Genomic DNA, 13,329 nt, shown 5'->3' with positions numbered 1-13,329 from the left:
GTTGTTGATTCTTAGATAAAAAGATTCATTTCCTTCGTAAAAAACAGACAATACAATCCATAGATATTTTATTTTCGATTTATGCGAATCAAATAGAATTTACAAATCGATAAAAGTGGATAGGTAATGAAATTGGAAGTGCCAATGCCAACTAGGAAGATGTCCTTTAGATCATGGTTGGCATAGCCCCATGTTCACGTGATTTGTTTTTAGGGCTCTTTTGTTTTCTTCTTTTCCTTACTATTCCTATATAACCCCACCCTTCCTTCCCATTCATTTTAACTCACAGCCCAAAAAAATTTTAAAAATTATAAACCAAAAAAAAAAAAAGAAAAAAAAAATGGAGTCCTCAAAAATTTATTCCCTCTTCCTACTTTGCATGCTTTTCCTCTCCACCGCCACTCCCATTTTGGGCTGCGGCGCCTGCGGCAACCCGCCACCCAAAAAGGGCAAACCCGGCTCCGGTTCCAAGTCCCCTAAAGGAGGCCCCATTGGCCTTCCACCTATCACCCTCCCCCCCATCGTAAAACCGCCCATCGACCTCCCTCCCGTCGTAAAACCGCCAATTTCCCTCCCCCCCATCGTCAAACCGCCTGTCGACCTCCCACCCCTCCCTCCCGTTACCCTTCCTCCAGTCACCGTCCCTCCAGTTCTCACAAAGCCATCTCCGGCGTCGAAGCCGTGCCCCCCCTCAGGGAAAGAGACCTGCCCAATTGACACTCTGAAATTGGGCGCATGTGTGGATCTTCTAGGCGGGCTGGTGCACATTGGGCTAGGAGACCCTGCAGTGAATGAATGCTGCCCAGTACTCTCAGGGCTGGCTGAGGTGGAAGCGGCGGTTTGCCTTTGCACTACCCTTAAAATTAAGGCTCTTAGCCTTAACATCTATGTTCCCATTGCCCTTCAGCTCCTTATCAGCTGTGGGAAGACCCCTCCCCCTGGCTACACTTGCTCCCTTTAGAACAACAAAAAACCAGGTTAAATCATATCTTCCCCTCTTAATTCAAAACTTAGGTTAAATCAATAATTTACTATTTATATGTTTAAATCATGCTTTAAACTATATTAAAATCTAATTAATTTTGTTGAGAGACTTATTATCTTGATTAATCAATATGTTATTTTTTTATTTTTTTTTTATTTTTCAGGTCTGATTGATGGTATCCAAATGGAGTCGACATGAGAGGATGTCGAGGCGAATCTTTGTCTCTTTTTTATTTTATTTTATTTTATTTTTATTTTTGGATTTAATTTTAATTTTCTGTAATGGAATTGCCGATGTTGTAAACAATTTAATTTTAAATTGTGATAATTGTTGTTATGTTGTTGTTATCTCTCTCTCTCTCTCTCTCGTTAAATTTAAATTAAAAGATTTATTAAATAAAGAATTTGTGTTTGACCTAATAAAATCTGAGGACATTAATAAATAATGTGTTCAATTTAAAGGATGGAAGGGAGGGGCTGTCGGGAAAACGGTGGCGTTTTGCATTTACTTCAATAACTTAATTTCCATTTTAGACCATTTTTTTAGCTTTGGTTTCGTTGCTGTGTAGAGAGAATAAGAGAGAAAAGGAAAGGGGTTTTTGGTAATTTCAGTTTGCATATGGAAAGACACTGAGGCTATGCCAAAACGTACTGACTAAGACGTAAAGTATTGAAGGACCCTCCCTCCTTTAAAGCCGTTTGTCTTTGTGTATCTTAATAAGTTTTGAGTTATTGAAGAACATTTTCTTCCACAACAAATTATTCAATTATTAATTTTTTTTTTATTTTACTTCTGAATTTTAGATTCCTTTCCAATGAGTTTCATTTTCTTTAAAAAAAAAAAAAAAAAAAATTAAATTTTTAGTCAAATTTCAAAAATAAAATAAATATTTACAATTTTTTTTTTCAAGCTTTCAAATTTTGGATTGGTGGTTGAAAATATAGATATAAGTAGATAAAAAAAAAAAAAAAAATTATAGGTGGAAATTGTATTTATACGTTTAATTTTTTAGAAAAATGTTTAAATTTTAATTTCTATGGTTTTAGAAATTGAAATTTCATAAATAGTTCTATGGTTTGATAAAATTTTAATATTTAAGAAAGTTTTATGAAACTATAAAATGAATCCTAAGTTACTAAATTCTAACTATTTTATAATTTAAGATTAAAATTATTAGAAGAATTATTATTACTATTATTTGGTAGGAAGTCCCATCTCCTGCATTCCTAAAGAAGACATAGATAAGGATACTATTATAAGATATATTATTGGTCCCTTTGATTTGACAACCTTTATCTTTTTGTTTGACCAAATTCTTATAAACATTAAAATTGTTTTACTGTGTGTGGTAGTTATTTTTCCCCCTAAAAATGACCAAAACAACATCCTTTTTAGCCGGAAAAGCACAATATCAGCATTAAAGAAAATAAATAATTAGATAATCAAAATATAGTTTAAATCCAAAATTAATTTCATAAATGGTCAAAGAATATATATCTAAAAGTTACCAAATACTTTAAAGGAAGTATGAAATTTATAAATAAAAAATGAAGGATGTGTAGTAAATATAGAATGAGCATAGAAGTGAAGAGTTGGAAGCTATTTATCACAATTTTGGTAGAGACACGGAGTTGTGAATAATGGTGTGCTGAAGTGGAGTGGAGGGTAGCAAGGAATAAAAAGAAAAAATGAAAATGGAGGAAGAAGGAAAGTATTAGGGATAAGGAAGGATGGGAGTTGGGAGAAACCAATGAGGGATGAACCACATGGGAGGAGATTTGTCAGTTAGTTTATTACAAAATGAAAAGTTGTAAGATGAGAGAGCACATGACCGACTAACCCCATATGTGGTGTTTTCGTATCATTTCATCTCATGTCCGTCTCTATGGATCTCACGTCTGTTGAAAAGGAGAACGAAAAGGCGTGAAAACATCTTTTTAGTAGACGCATTTTAAAAATCTTGAGGGAAAACTAGAAAGGGAAAGCCCAAAAGAGACAATATCTACACGGTGGGCTTAAGCTGTCATAAATGATATCAAACCTAGACATTGGACGATGGAGGCTGAGTCCGAAGGGAGTGGACACGAGGTGATACACCAGGCGATATGCCAGCGAGGAGGCTGAGCCCTAAAGGGAGTGAACAAGAGGCAGTGTGCCAACAAAGACGCTGGGCCCCGAATGAGAGTGGATTGGGGAGGTCCCATATCGATTAGAGAAGAGAATGAATATCAACAAGGATACTGGGCCACGAAGGAGGTAGATTGTGAGATCCCACATCGGTTCAGTTGGAGAGGAGAACGAAACATTTATTTTTTATAAATGTGTGGAAACATCAAACAATATCAGCTAAAGACTTGGGCTGTCACACTCTCCCTCACCTACCTTACACTACTATCTCTCCCGCTCTCGCTCTCGATACACAGCAAAACTATATTCTCACATTCATGAATGCATAAAAGAAGATTGACCGTCCTTTGTAAATTCTCAAAGACAGAATTCATCAAGAATAACAAGATAGGGAACCTTGTCTCTGGAAAATTATGAAGGCGAGAGAGAGAGAGAGAAAAATACTTCTTTCCAATTCCTTTCTCAAGAAAAACTCTATCAACGTTCAATGTAACAATAGGATAGCATCTCCACTAACCAAAAAACAGATACACAACTACTAATGAACCCTAGGGATGAAAATTAAAAAGAAAAGAAAAAAATTGAACATCAATTTTATTCTCTGAAGTGAGCTATATATCATATGTTCCTCCTAAAGATTACTATCTAGCCGACTAGCCCATTGACTAGCACTAACGTGAGGGCAGGACATTAATACAAAGCCACCAGTTACAACAATCACGAAGATCTTTCCATTGTCAATCCACTGGGGAGGAACCTTACACAACTACACTGTTTTAATTTGGCAATAACTTCTTGAGACTTACCGAGCGCGAGATCGACATAAACTGCAGTCATATTGGCTTCTGGACTGTTCGGTATAATCGATAATGCTTCCGATACAAACTCTTGGGCCTGTTTAAATTCCCCTTGTAAAGCCGAAACTGTGGCAAAATTTGCAAAGAGGACTGCCCGTGCTTCCTCTGGTCTGAGGAACTTCATACCGTGAGGGTCATCCTGAGATGAACTATTAGCGGTTGTGGATCCTCCATTTGCCCCTTCAAGATCAGCAGTCCCGTCTACTCGCCATACCTCGCAGTCCTCTTGATTGAATGGCAATTTGAAATTAGTTCCATCAGATAAATAGTATAGTAAATGCTCGGCAGCTTCTTTTGGTCTATTTAGCAAGCAAAGGGCCTCTGCAGCATAAACGTGGCCTAAGAATGTATAAACTTTAGAACTTTCTGGAAGCTCCAAGAGAGACCTTCCAAGTGTTAGGGCTCTCAATGGGTTTCCCAGTTTCAACTCCACATAAGCCAGGTTAGCAAGAAGTGCTTGCTTAATCAACAGGTTTTCTCTCCGAGTAATCTCATCATAGTAGGAGAGGGAGTTTTGCACAAGTTCCTGAATTGATGAAGCACCTTTCTGTTCTTTCGCATCACCATTTGAACTTATCTGATTAGAGCCTGAAGTTACCAGGGAAGCTTTGGAATCAATACAGTGTAAGTTCTTATAATTTCTCCTTGACGGTGCCACTTCACTTGAATCTTTTTCCTCCAAGGAAGAATTAGAGGCCATGACAGAATTTGAAAAGCTCGTCTTCGAATGGTTTAACAAGTACAGAGCATTAGAGAGACATTGCCGTGCAAAAGAAATTGACAGCTTAGGTTGTCCTTCGCTGCTGAAATGCCCAGCTTCTTTTCCAGAGGAAAACGCACATCCATTTTTCGAAATTCCATCCTCCAATACAAGCTGTCTCCATCTTCCCTTTCCAACAACATGAACCTTGAGATCCGATCTATCGGATTCAGCAAGGTTGTCCTTTAGCAGCCCCATCTCTAAAGCCATTAAGCAGCATTCAGCAAGTCGGAGCCACAACAGAGGGCGATTATAGAAAATCAAACCGGCTTTTTGGAAGCATCGGGCAGCAAGAAGTGGTTTTCCACAAGCCAAGTACTGAACACCACAATTATACACGATAAGAAGAGAGTTGTCTTGTGAAACAGTCTTTGGTTTTCTATCCTTCCAAAGAGCCGAACTACTAGATACAGCTTTGGAAAAGACTACAGTAGATGTATGATACTTCCCCAGTTGATTATATATGCAGCCAAGGTTGTTGTTTAACATACTTGAAATCCCCATGTCTGTCCGATTACCTGATGCCAGTAGTAGCTTCATGGCCTTACGATGGTTGCCACGGGCATATTCAAGTTCAGCCTTTAAGAGAAGAGCCATGGATGAATCTATCCCACGAGCAATGTTCATGGCATGCTTTGCTTCACGCTTTGCTTGCTTTAAATTTCTAGTGAGAAGAAGAAAGCGAACCTTATACAGTTGCAGTTTAAGCTTGAGATCAACAGTAGATAGAGACCGATAAACTGGTGTCTTTAAAAGAACATTCGAGGATGAAAAACCAGCCTGTGCTGGTAAATTCTGTCCACCAATATCCAACGTTGATAACATGGACTCATACTCAAATGTCTCCTCTGACAAAGTTCTTGATAGAGGACTCTCCAAGGAATTGACACTTGCGGCTATATCTGTATTAGAAGGTTCGGAGGCAGAAGCATTGCTAGGAACAGATGAAGATTTTGCAACCACATTTGTGGATTGTTGTGCCCCTGTACTTCCAGTTTCACTCTGGATCGCATTGGTAACCCCAAAAGCTTTTTCCAGATAAAGTAGAACATCCTGACAAAAATACATGAGAAAACTGTTTTGAATATATCGTCACGCATTTGATGGCAGATAACAGTTCCATTAAAGACAACAGAGTAAGAACACATGCCAAGAACAGATGGTACAAATTCCAGAAAATATAGAGAGAGCACGACATTTTCTAACATGAATAGGAAAGATATTGTAGAGGACTATACTGTTTTCAATTTATTTAAATTCAACTTGCAAAGAATCTAACCTTACACGGAAATGAAGGTAGTACAACTGTCCGGGCAGAAGGATAAAACAACTGATGCTCATAACTTTTAGTGCCAGTTTGGTAAAGAAATTAAGATTTAATTACAGGAAATGATAAAGCGATCAACTTGAAAACATGTAACTCTTCTACATAATGAGACAAGTTAACAAGTATTAGCAACATATAAAAATCAGCCACTACAAGACTACTAAAATTTAAGTCTGCAAGCGATAAACAAAAATCTAATACAGCCACTTACTGCAGACAACGATGCATCACGGGAGGCTAATCCAACATCCAGCAGCAAAAAGCAAATACGAAGAGCTGTGGTCTGCATATTAATAGAGCAATTAAAAGCGGATTCCCATCACCAATATAATCAATAAACTCCAGTACCTCATATATGGGTTCAATATTTTGATATAAAGGTTCAAGAACTGCTAACGCCTTTGCATACTCATGAAGATTGAACCATACAATAGCCTGTAATCAGACGTCTTAAAATTGTCACATCTCAATAATTGATTTTTTTTTTTTTTTCCAGAAGATACATTGAACTTACAATGTTTACGGTAGCAATGGAGGCATCGAACTCTTCCATGTACATGACATCGGCATTATTTGCAGCAGTTTGGTGAGCCGATAAATTACTTCCTTTACCCAAAGTATTCTTATTTTCAGGGTTAAGAGCATCTGTTTGTTCTCCAGATGAAATTGCTAGGTTCTCACTCTTCTTCTGAACAAGCACATCCACATACAAAAGAATTTGCAGAAAGATGAGTATATGTATATCATCACGCAATGGCCAAAGATACTAAAAAGGTGAATGGGAGTGGGGAGAGTATTATGGCATTCTCCCTATTCAAAGTGTCAGTCAAAGAACTATACAATGAAGTGATTATAGTATCAAAAATAAATTGTCGACTAATAAGTTTTTTTTCTTTTAAATCTTTCCTAGGCTTCATAGGGTGGCAAACTCTCAAAAGTTACCCATGTCAAAGAAGTATGACGATTGGGATCTTTTCTACAGCAGAAATTGAAGCTGAAATCAACTAATGGAACTTCCTCATTCTTTTGCTTGCAAAAACCTCACCCAAATAACTTGCCAGATTCTAAAACATGGACCGTTGAAAGCAGTGGAAAATTCAGCTCAAGTCTCTCTATGTAGCTCTTACTAAAAGAATGTAATCTCAATTGTAGAAAAAATATGCAATCGCACTCTTCAAATGCATGAAATAAGGGTCATCTGAAAAGCAAAAGTTCCAAAGAAGGTAAAGTTCTTTTGGACAGTTCCTCGAAGTGTCTGAATGCTTGCAAAGCTGCGAAACAAATTTTCTTCATTGTCACCTTCAAACTAAATGCTGGAGATTCCTGTTTAAATCAATCCACACTTCCTGATGTTTTCCATTTATTGGCAAGCTGGCTTTAGTGTAACTTCTGTATGGTCACATTTTCAAAGGCAAAGCTAAAGTCCTATGGAAAAATGTGATCATAGTTTTTGTTTGAAGCTTAAGTTGGAAAGCAACCACAGAGATTTTCAGGTTTCCTCCTTTAGTTCGGATGAGGTTTGGATTCAATTACTTGTTTTGCTTCCAAATGGTGTACTTTGTCCAAATATTTGCGTAATTATAATGTTCCCTTGATTTATGCCAAAAGAGGAGGCTTCTTCTTCTTTTTCTTTCTCCTTTTTCCTCTTTTTGCTAAGTGCCGGTTCATTAAAAAAAGATAAGCCACCGATAGTAATTGCAAGAAAGAACTCCAACAATTACAAATCAAAACAAAAAAAACTCACAAGACCTTTCACCCTCAAGGTTCCCCCTATTCCTTCAAAAAAAAATTGAAATTACTCCATGAGAAGGGGAATCACAAACCATTATACTAACAAGCTTTCTTTCCAAATCATCCAGAAAGAATCTCATAGTCTACCTAGTTATAGTCAGGGATTTTAAGAGAGAGTAATAAAGAGGTTATCAACAAATAATAAGATGATTAAAGCCAGTGGGACCTCCTTTGGGGCAAAATTGTAAGTGAAGAAATAAGGATGTTGTTGTCACCAACATCTAAATGCAGAAAAAATATCATCCCCGGACCCTAGGTTATCCATTTTAGCATTTCTAGAATATAGTCACCGATAACACATATACTCTATATTATCAAGGAAGAATACCCCAGAAAACAATTACGTATGCACTAGGGGTTTGCAAGTTGTGGAATGATTACCAATTTCCTTATACTAATTGATGTGAAACAAATCAAAGAAGAGAAAAGAGATTAAGGGGAGAAGTGAAATGCAAGCGAAGAGAAGACCAAAAATAATCCAGGTTGCCATATTTAGTACAATAAAGGATCACAATCTATCAACCCCAAACACAAAGGGGATAAACTAAGTGTAATAAAGTTCTAATTCACAAAATAGTTCTTACTCGCAATGATTCATATAGCATAGGGAAGGATTTTTCTTTTTTATTCATTAAAATGGAAAAGGAAAGAATAAGCACTCAAGAAATACTTGTCTTTTGGCAATAAGGGGTTCCAATCCAAAGTAATCCAAATTAGTGGGTAATTACAAAAATCTTGGGCAGATAATGCCTAAAGAGAAACAAGACTCCAAAGGACAACCGTGAAACTAGTATGCCACAAAATCCGGCACTTATCACAAAACCTTAGAAATTAAGGACTTCAATACATGCATCCTACTAGTGAACACAAAGCTGTCATGCCAGCATACAATCACGATAATCCTATCCACTTCTTCTACATGTCAAGTCTAGAAGTCGCTAACTCTCTTAGAAGAATCCTAGAAGGAAAGAGGCCGAACAATCGAAGAATGAAAAAGGCCAAATGAAGACAATCAAATTTTCTGGACTCCATAGGCTTAGGGGCTGTTCTCCAGTAAATCAGCTTCTAATTTACTTTTTGGAAGCACTGCTTAACTCCATCAGATTCAAGCTAATTTGGGTCGGGAATAGACCAAAAAAGGAAAAAATATTCATTTGGTCTCTAGCACATAGCAGCTTGGATACCTTAGATAGGGTGCCTAGAAGACATCCAAAATTGACTCTTTCTCCCATTATTTGCTTCCTTTGCAGCTAGAATTCTGAATCTAGTAACCTCCTTTTCCTCCATTGTTGGTTTGCATATAAGGGGGCAGTGCTTCATCCTAAATACTTTCAATCTGGCTAGGCAACCCCCAAAAACATAGTTGATGGCCTTTAAGAGTTGCTTTCCGGCAGATGGTTTAAGGAGAAAGCCAATATTTTGTGGACTAATGCCTGAAGATCTCGCTTTTGGGCATTATTGAAAGAAAGGAGTAGCAGATTGTTATCACATAAGAATTCCTCAAATTATTATTTTTTTTTTCATGAAAATGTACAGTTTATTTTCTCTACATGGAGTGCCTTACACCATTCTTTTTGTAATACATGGTGCTNTGCCGGTTCATTAAAAAAAGATAAGCCACCGATAGTAATTGCAAGAAAGAACTCCAACAATTACAAATCAAAACAAAAAAAACTCACAAGACCTTTCACCCTCAAGGTTCCCCCTATTCCTTCAAAAAAAAATTGAAATTACTCCATGAGAAGGGGAATCACAAACCATTATACTAACAAGCTTTCTTTCCAAATCATCCAGAAAGAATCTCATAGTCTACCTAGTTATAGTCAGGGATTTTAAGAGAGAGTAATAAAGAGGTTATCAACAAATAATAAGATGATTAAAGCCAGTGGGACCTCCTTTGGGGCAAAATTGTAAGTGAAGAAATAAGGATGTTGTTGTCACCAACATCTAAATGCAGAAAAAATATCATCCCCGGACCCTAGGTTATCCATTTTAGCATTTCTAGAATATAGTCACCGATAACACATATACTCTATATTATCAAGGAAGAATACCCCAGAAAACAATTACGTATGCACTAGGGGTTTGCAAGTTGTGGAATGATTACCAATTTCCTTATACTAATTGATGTGAAACAAATCAAAGAAGAGAAAAGAGATTAAGGGGAGAAGTGAAATGCAAGCGAAGAGAAGACCAAAAATAATCCAGGTTGCCATATTTAGTACAATAAAGGATCACAATCTATCAACCCCAAACACAAAGGGGATAAACTAAGTGTAATAAAGTTCTAATTCACAAAATAGTTCTTACTCGCAATGATTCATATAGCATAGGGAAGGATTTTTCTTTTTTATTCATTAAAATGGAAAAGGAAAGAATAAGCACTCAAGAAATACTTGTCTTTTGGCAATAAGGGGTTCCAATCCAAAGTAATCCAAATTAGTGGGTAATTACAAAAATCTTGGGCAGATAATGCCTAAAGAGAAACAAGACTCCAAAGGACAACCGTGAAACTAGTATGCCACAAAATCCGGCACTTATCACAAAACCTTAGAAATTAAGGACTTCAATACATGCATCCTACTAGTGAACACAAAGCTGTCATGCCAGCATACAATCACGATAATCCTATCCACTTCTTCTACATGTCAAGTCTAGAAGTCGCTAACTCTCTTAGAAGAATCCTAGAAGGAAAGAGGCCGAACAATCGAAGAATGAAAAAGGCCAAATGAAGACAATCAAATTTTCTGGACTCCATAGGCTTAGGGGCTGTTCTCCAGTAAATCAGCTTCTAATTTACTTTTTGGAAGCACTGCTTAACTCCATCAGATTCAAGCTAATTTGGGTCGGGAATAGACCAAAAAAGGAAAAAATATTCATTTGGTCTCTAGCACATAGCAGCTTGGAATTTTTTTTTTTTTTTTTTTTTTTTTTTTTTTTTTTTTTTTTTTTTTTTTTTTTTTTTTTTTTTTTTTGTGAATATTTGATCATCTATGTTTCTCATTATTAAAAGAACAAAAAGATAAAATAAAGCCAAGAAAGCTACATTTCCCCCTCTCAACTCAGATCTATTATTAAATAAAAATCAAGTTTCACTCAAAGCTGAGTCCTTCAATTATTAATTATGTAAGTTCAAATCCTTGAAATTGAATTTTTAGTCGCATGATAAAACATGAAAAACATTTAATATGGTCTCCACTAAACTAGATTTTAGACAAGGCATGTATTATCTTTCCTTCATAGTTTTCTGCTTGAATTGTAAGACGTGCTGTAAAAAGTTTAGAATTTACATTATAGAAAAAATAAAAGAAAAATTTTACAATGACGAAACAAACAAGAAAGAGATTCCTTAATTAATGAAAAGGTTTGTAATATCATCAATTAAGAATGAAATTTTGATTACCTTTGTACAAGACATCCAAAAATATGAAAAATATATTATGAAACTTATGCCAAATCAATGAATTAAAAGATAGCTACAAAAATTAAATGTTCAAAGTTCAATTAAGCTAGGCAATGGATTGAGGAGATAAACAAGGTTAGGAAAATAGTAAAATATTACAAGGAACATCAATTTATTGTAGCAGTTTACACGGGGACACAAAGTACCAATGGTGAATTACTTTAGTCTAAGGGCATACCTTGACATTGTTTAATACTTCAAGCAACTTCTTTGGATTGGAACAACCATCCCTCAAGTATTCAGAAATGGCGATATTATGAAGCACCTGACAAAAATCCATAAACAACAATTTTTTTTACAAAGTGAAATGTGATCGCAGTTTTATTGAATGGTCACTGGTCAGACTAACAAAAACAACAAAATTCACATAACCATTGTCACTTGGCAGGGTCATTATTATATTATCTCCCTCCCGGAATTTGTCTTCATGCTTTTAAAATGAAAAGCTCCGGAAATTGTAAGTACTGGATCTGGGGATGAGAATGATTATGGGCAGATAATACAGTGGTCACGTATTTTGTAAAACCAATCTTAAATGCTTATGGGACCTTTGATGACGTTGATCACCGTTGCTTGTTAATTAAGCTGCTAAAAACCTAAATATTTTCCGGGCCATCAGTTGCTGGGGAAAGTCTATTGGACGCATGTCACCTTCACGTCAGAGGTTTAGTTAACAATTTTATGACTAGAAGAATGTCTTCAAAGCGACCAATGATAAACAGAAATGAAATAATGTACGAACAGAAACACTTGCACCTGAACCTAAATTCCATCTAATTATCATAAAACCCATTGAAAATGATAACATTCACTGGAAATCACCACCAACTTGCATGTTCTTTCAGAATTAGCCTATGTGTAGCAAACTGATGCAATGAAATTGCATGTGATTCTAGCATGTAATCCTTGAATAATTCAAATCTTGACATTCGCTAAGCTGGGGGGAAAAAGAAGAAAGAAAAAACACCCCAAATTATTTCTGAGTTCAACATTTCACTATCATAGAATTAAAAGTCTAAACCAAATCTTCACATGCACACAAAGAACTGACGAAATCGTAGAATAGATTAAATCGCTTCAACAGCAAGTACAAATACTCAACAAAATTAGATTAAGCATCATAAATCGAACCTTAGGATCGTCTTCTTTCTTCTGCAACAACTGGTTCAAAACCTCTACACACCCAGCATACTTCCCCGATTGGAATAGCGATGCAGCTTCCTTGGCGAGAGCTGCAGTGACGGGTACAGCACCATCGTCCTCAATAGCCGATGAGGACCCATCCCGATTCGGGGTGGCCGAAGAAGATGAATCTCGAGCGTCCATTAACGGATCCAAATAAAAGAAACAAAATCAAGGGCCACGTTCCAAAAAGGAAATGAGATGACGGATAAGAGAAGAACAAAGAAGCCCTAAAATTTCGAAGTTCAAAATTCTTAGTGCGGTAGAAGTAAAGTGAAGGATTTTGAACTAGGAAATCCAGGAGAGAGAGAGAGAGAGAGAGAGAGAGAGAGAGAGGAAAGCTCGAAAGCAATGGAAGTCGGAGGTTTTGAAACCCTAAAGTCTGGATTAATCGTGAAGGAGGACACCTGATTTCTTGTGTTTTGCTGAAATGCGTCTATTTTCGCTGGATGGAAGGAGGGAGAGGGACAGGGACAGGGAGAGAGATAGCGATAGCGAGAGAGAGAGTAAGCTTATAAATAAAAACTATCCAATGGCCGACTAAATTAGGCAAACACGCAATTGAAGTAGAAATGACACTGAATCTGCAAAGTTTCTTATATTTATAAATTTTTACCATCAACACTCTTACTAATGTCATATTTAAGATAACGATATCGTTATCGAGTTCTCTCCGATCTTCGTAAATTTTAATGAAGAATTTCGTGGAAACAGAAATTAAAAAAATGGCGGGCGGGCTGGAATGGAGATGGAAAAGCTATCTCTACCTCGTCCCGCCCTATGACCATTCAAATTTACGAATTTTCTATTTAATTCATCGTTAAATTTTGGTAAATT

General features: G+C 36.5%; 2 protein-coding genes across 4 annotated transcripts; one reads left to right on the top strand and one right to left on the bottom strand.

The window, feature by feature from the left end:
* Positions 1-270: 270 nt before the first annotated feature.
* On the top strand, positions 271-1,332 carry LOC111792108 (36.4 kDa proline-rich protein-like). Its single transcript, XM_023673443.1, has 2 exons — positions 271-977; positions 1,149-1,332. The coding sequence occupies exon 1, from the start codon at positions 341-343 to the stop codon at positions 959-961; it is 621 nt and encodes a 206-aa protein (XP_023529211.1). The 5' UTR covers positions 271-340; the 3' UTR covers positions 962-977; positions 1,149-1,332.
* Positions 1,333-3,543: 2,211 nt separating this feature from the next.
* LOC111792818 (CCR4-NOT transcription complex subunit 10-like) lies at positions 3,544-12,990 on the bottom strand. 3 transcript variants are annotated; one of them, XM_023674409.1, is made up of 7 exons: positions 12,442-12,509; positions 11,683-11,961; positions 11,489-11,575; positions 6,571-6,744; positions 6,405-6,491; positions 6,268-6,339; positions 3,544-5,782 (listed from the first exon to the last, which is right to left on the bottom strand). In XM_023674409.1, the coding sequence occupies exons 2-7, from the start codon at positions 11,683-11,685 to the stop codon at positions 3,830-3,832; spliced, it is 2,376 nt and encodes a 791-aa protein (XP_023530177.1). In that variant the 5' UTR covers positions 11,686-11,961; positions 12,442-12,509; the 3' UTR covers positions 3,544-3,829. The 3 variants fall into 3 exon arrangements, with proteins under 3 accessions (XP_023530177.1, XP_023530178.1, XP_023530176.1); XM_023674410.1 differs by lacking the exon at positions 12,442-12,509 and having other exon boundaries at positions 11,683-11,780; positions 11,859-11,961; XM_023674408.1 differs by lacking the exon at positions 11,683-11,961 and having other exon boundaries at positions 12,442-12,990.
* Positions 12,991-13,329: the final 339 nt, after the last annotated feature.

Source organism: Cucurbita pepo, chromosome LG04, assembly GCF_002806865.2.
Source record: "Cucurbita pepo subsp. pepo cultivar mu-cu-16 chromosome LG04, ASM280686v2, whole genome shotgun sequence".
Taxonomy (NCBI): domain Eukaryota; kingdom Viridiplantae; phylum Streptophyta; class Magnoliopsida; order Cucurbitales; family Cucurbitaceae; genus Cucurbita; species Cucurbita pepo.
The sequence above is the reverse complement of the archived record's forward strand: the minus strand, read 5'-3'. Positions and strand labels throughout refer to the sequence as shown.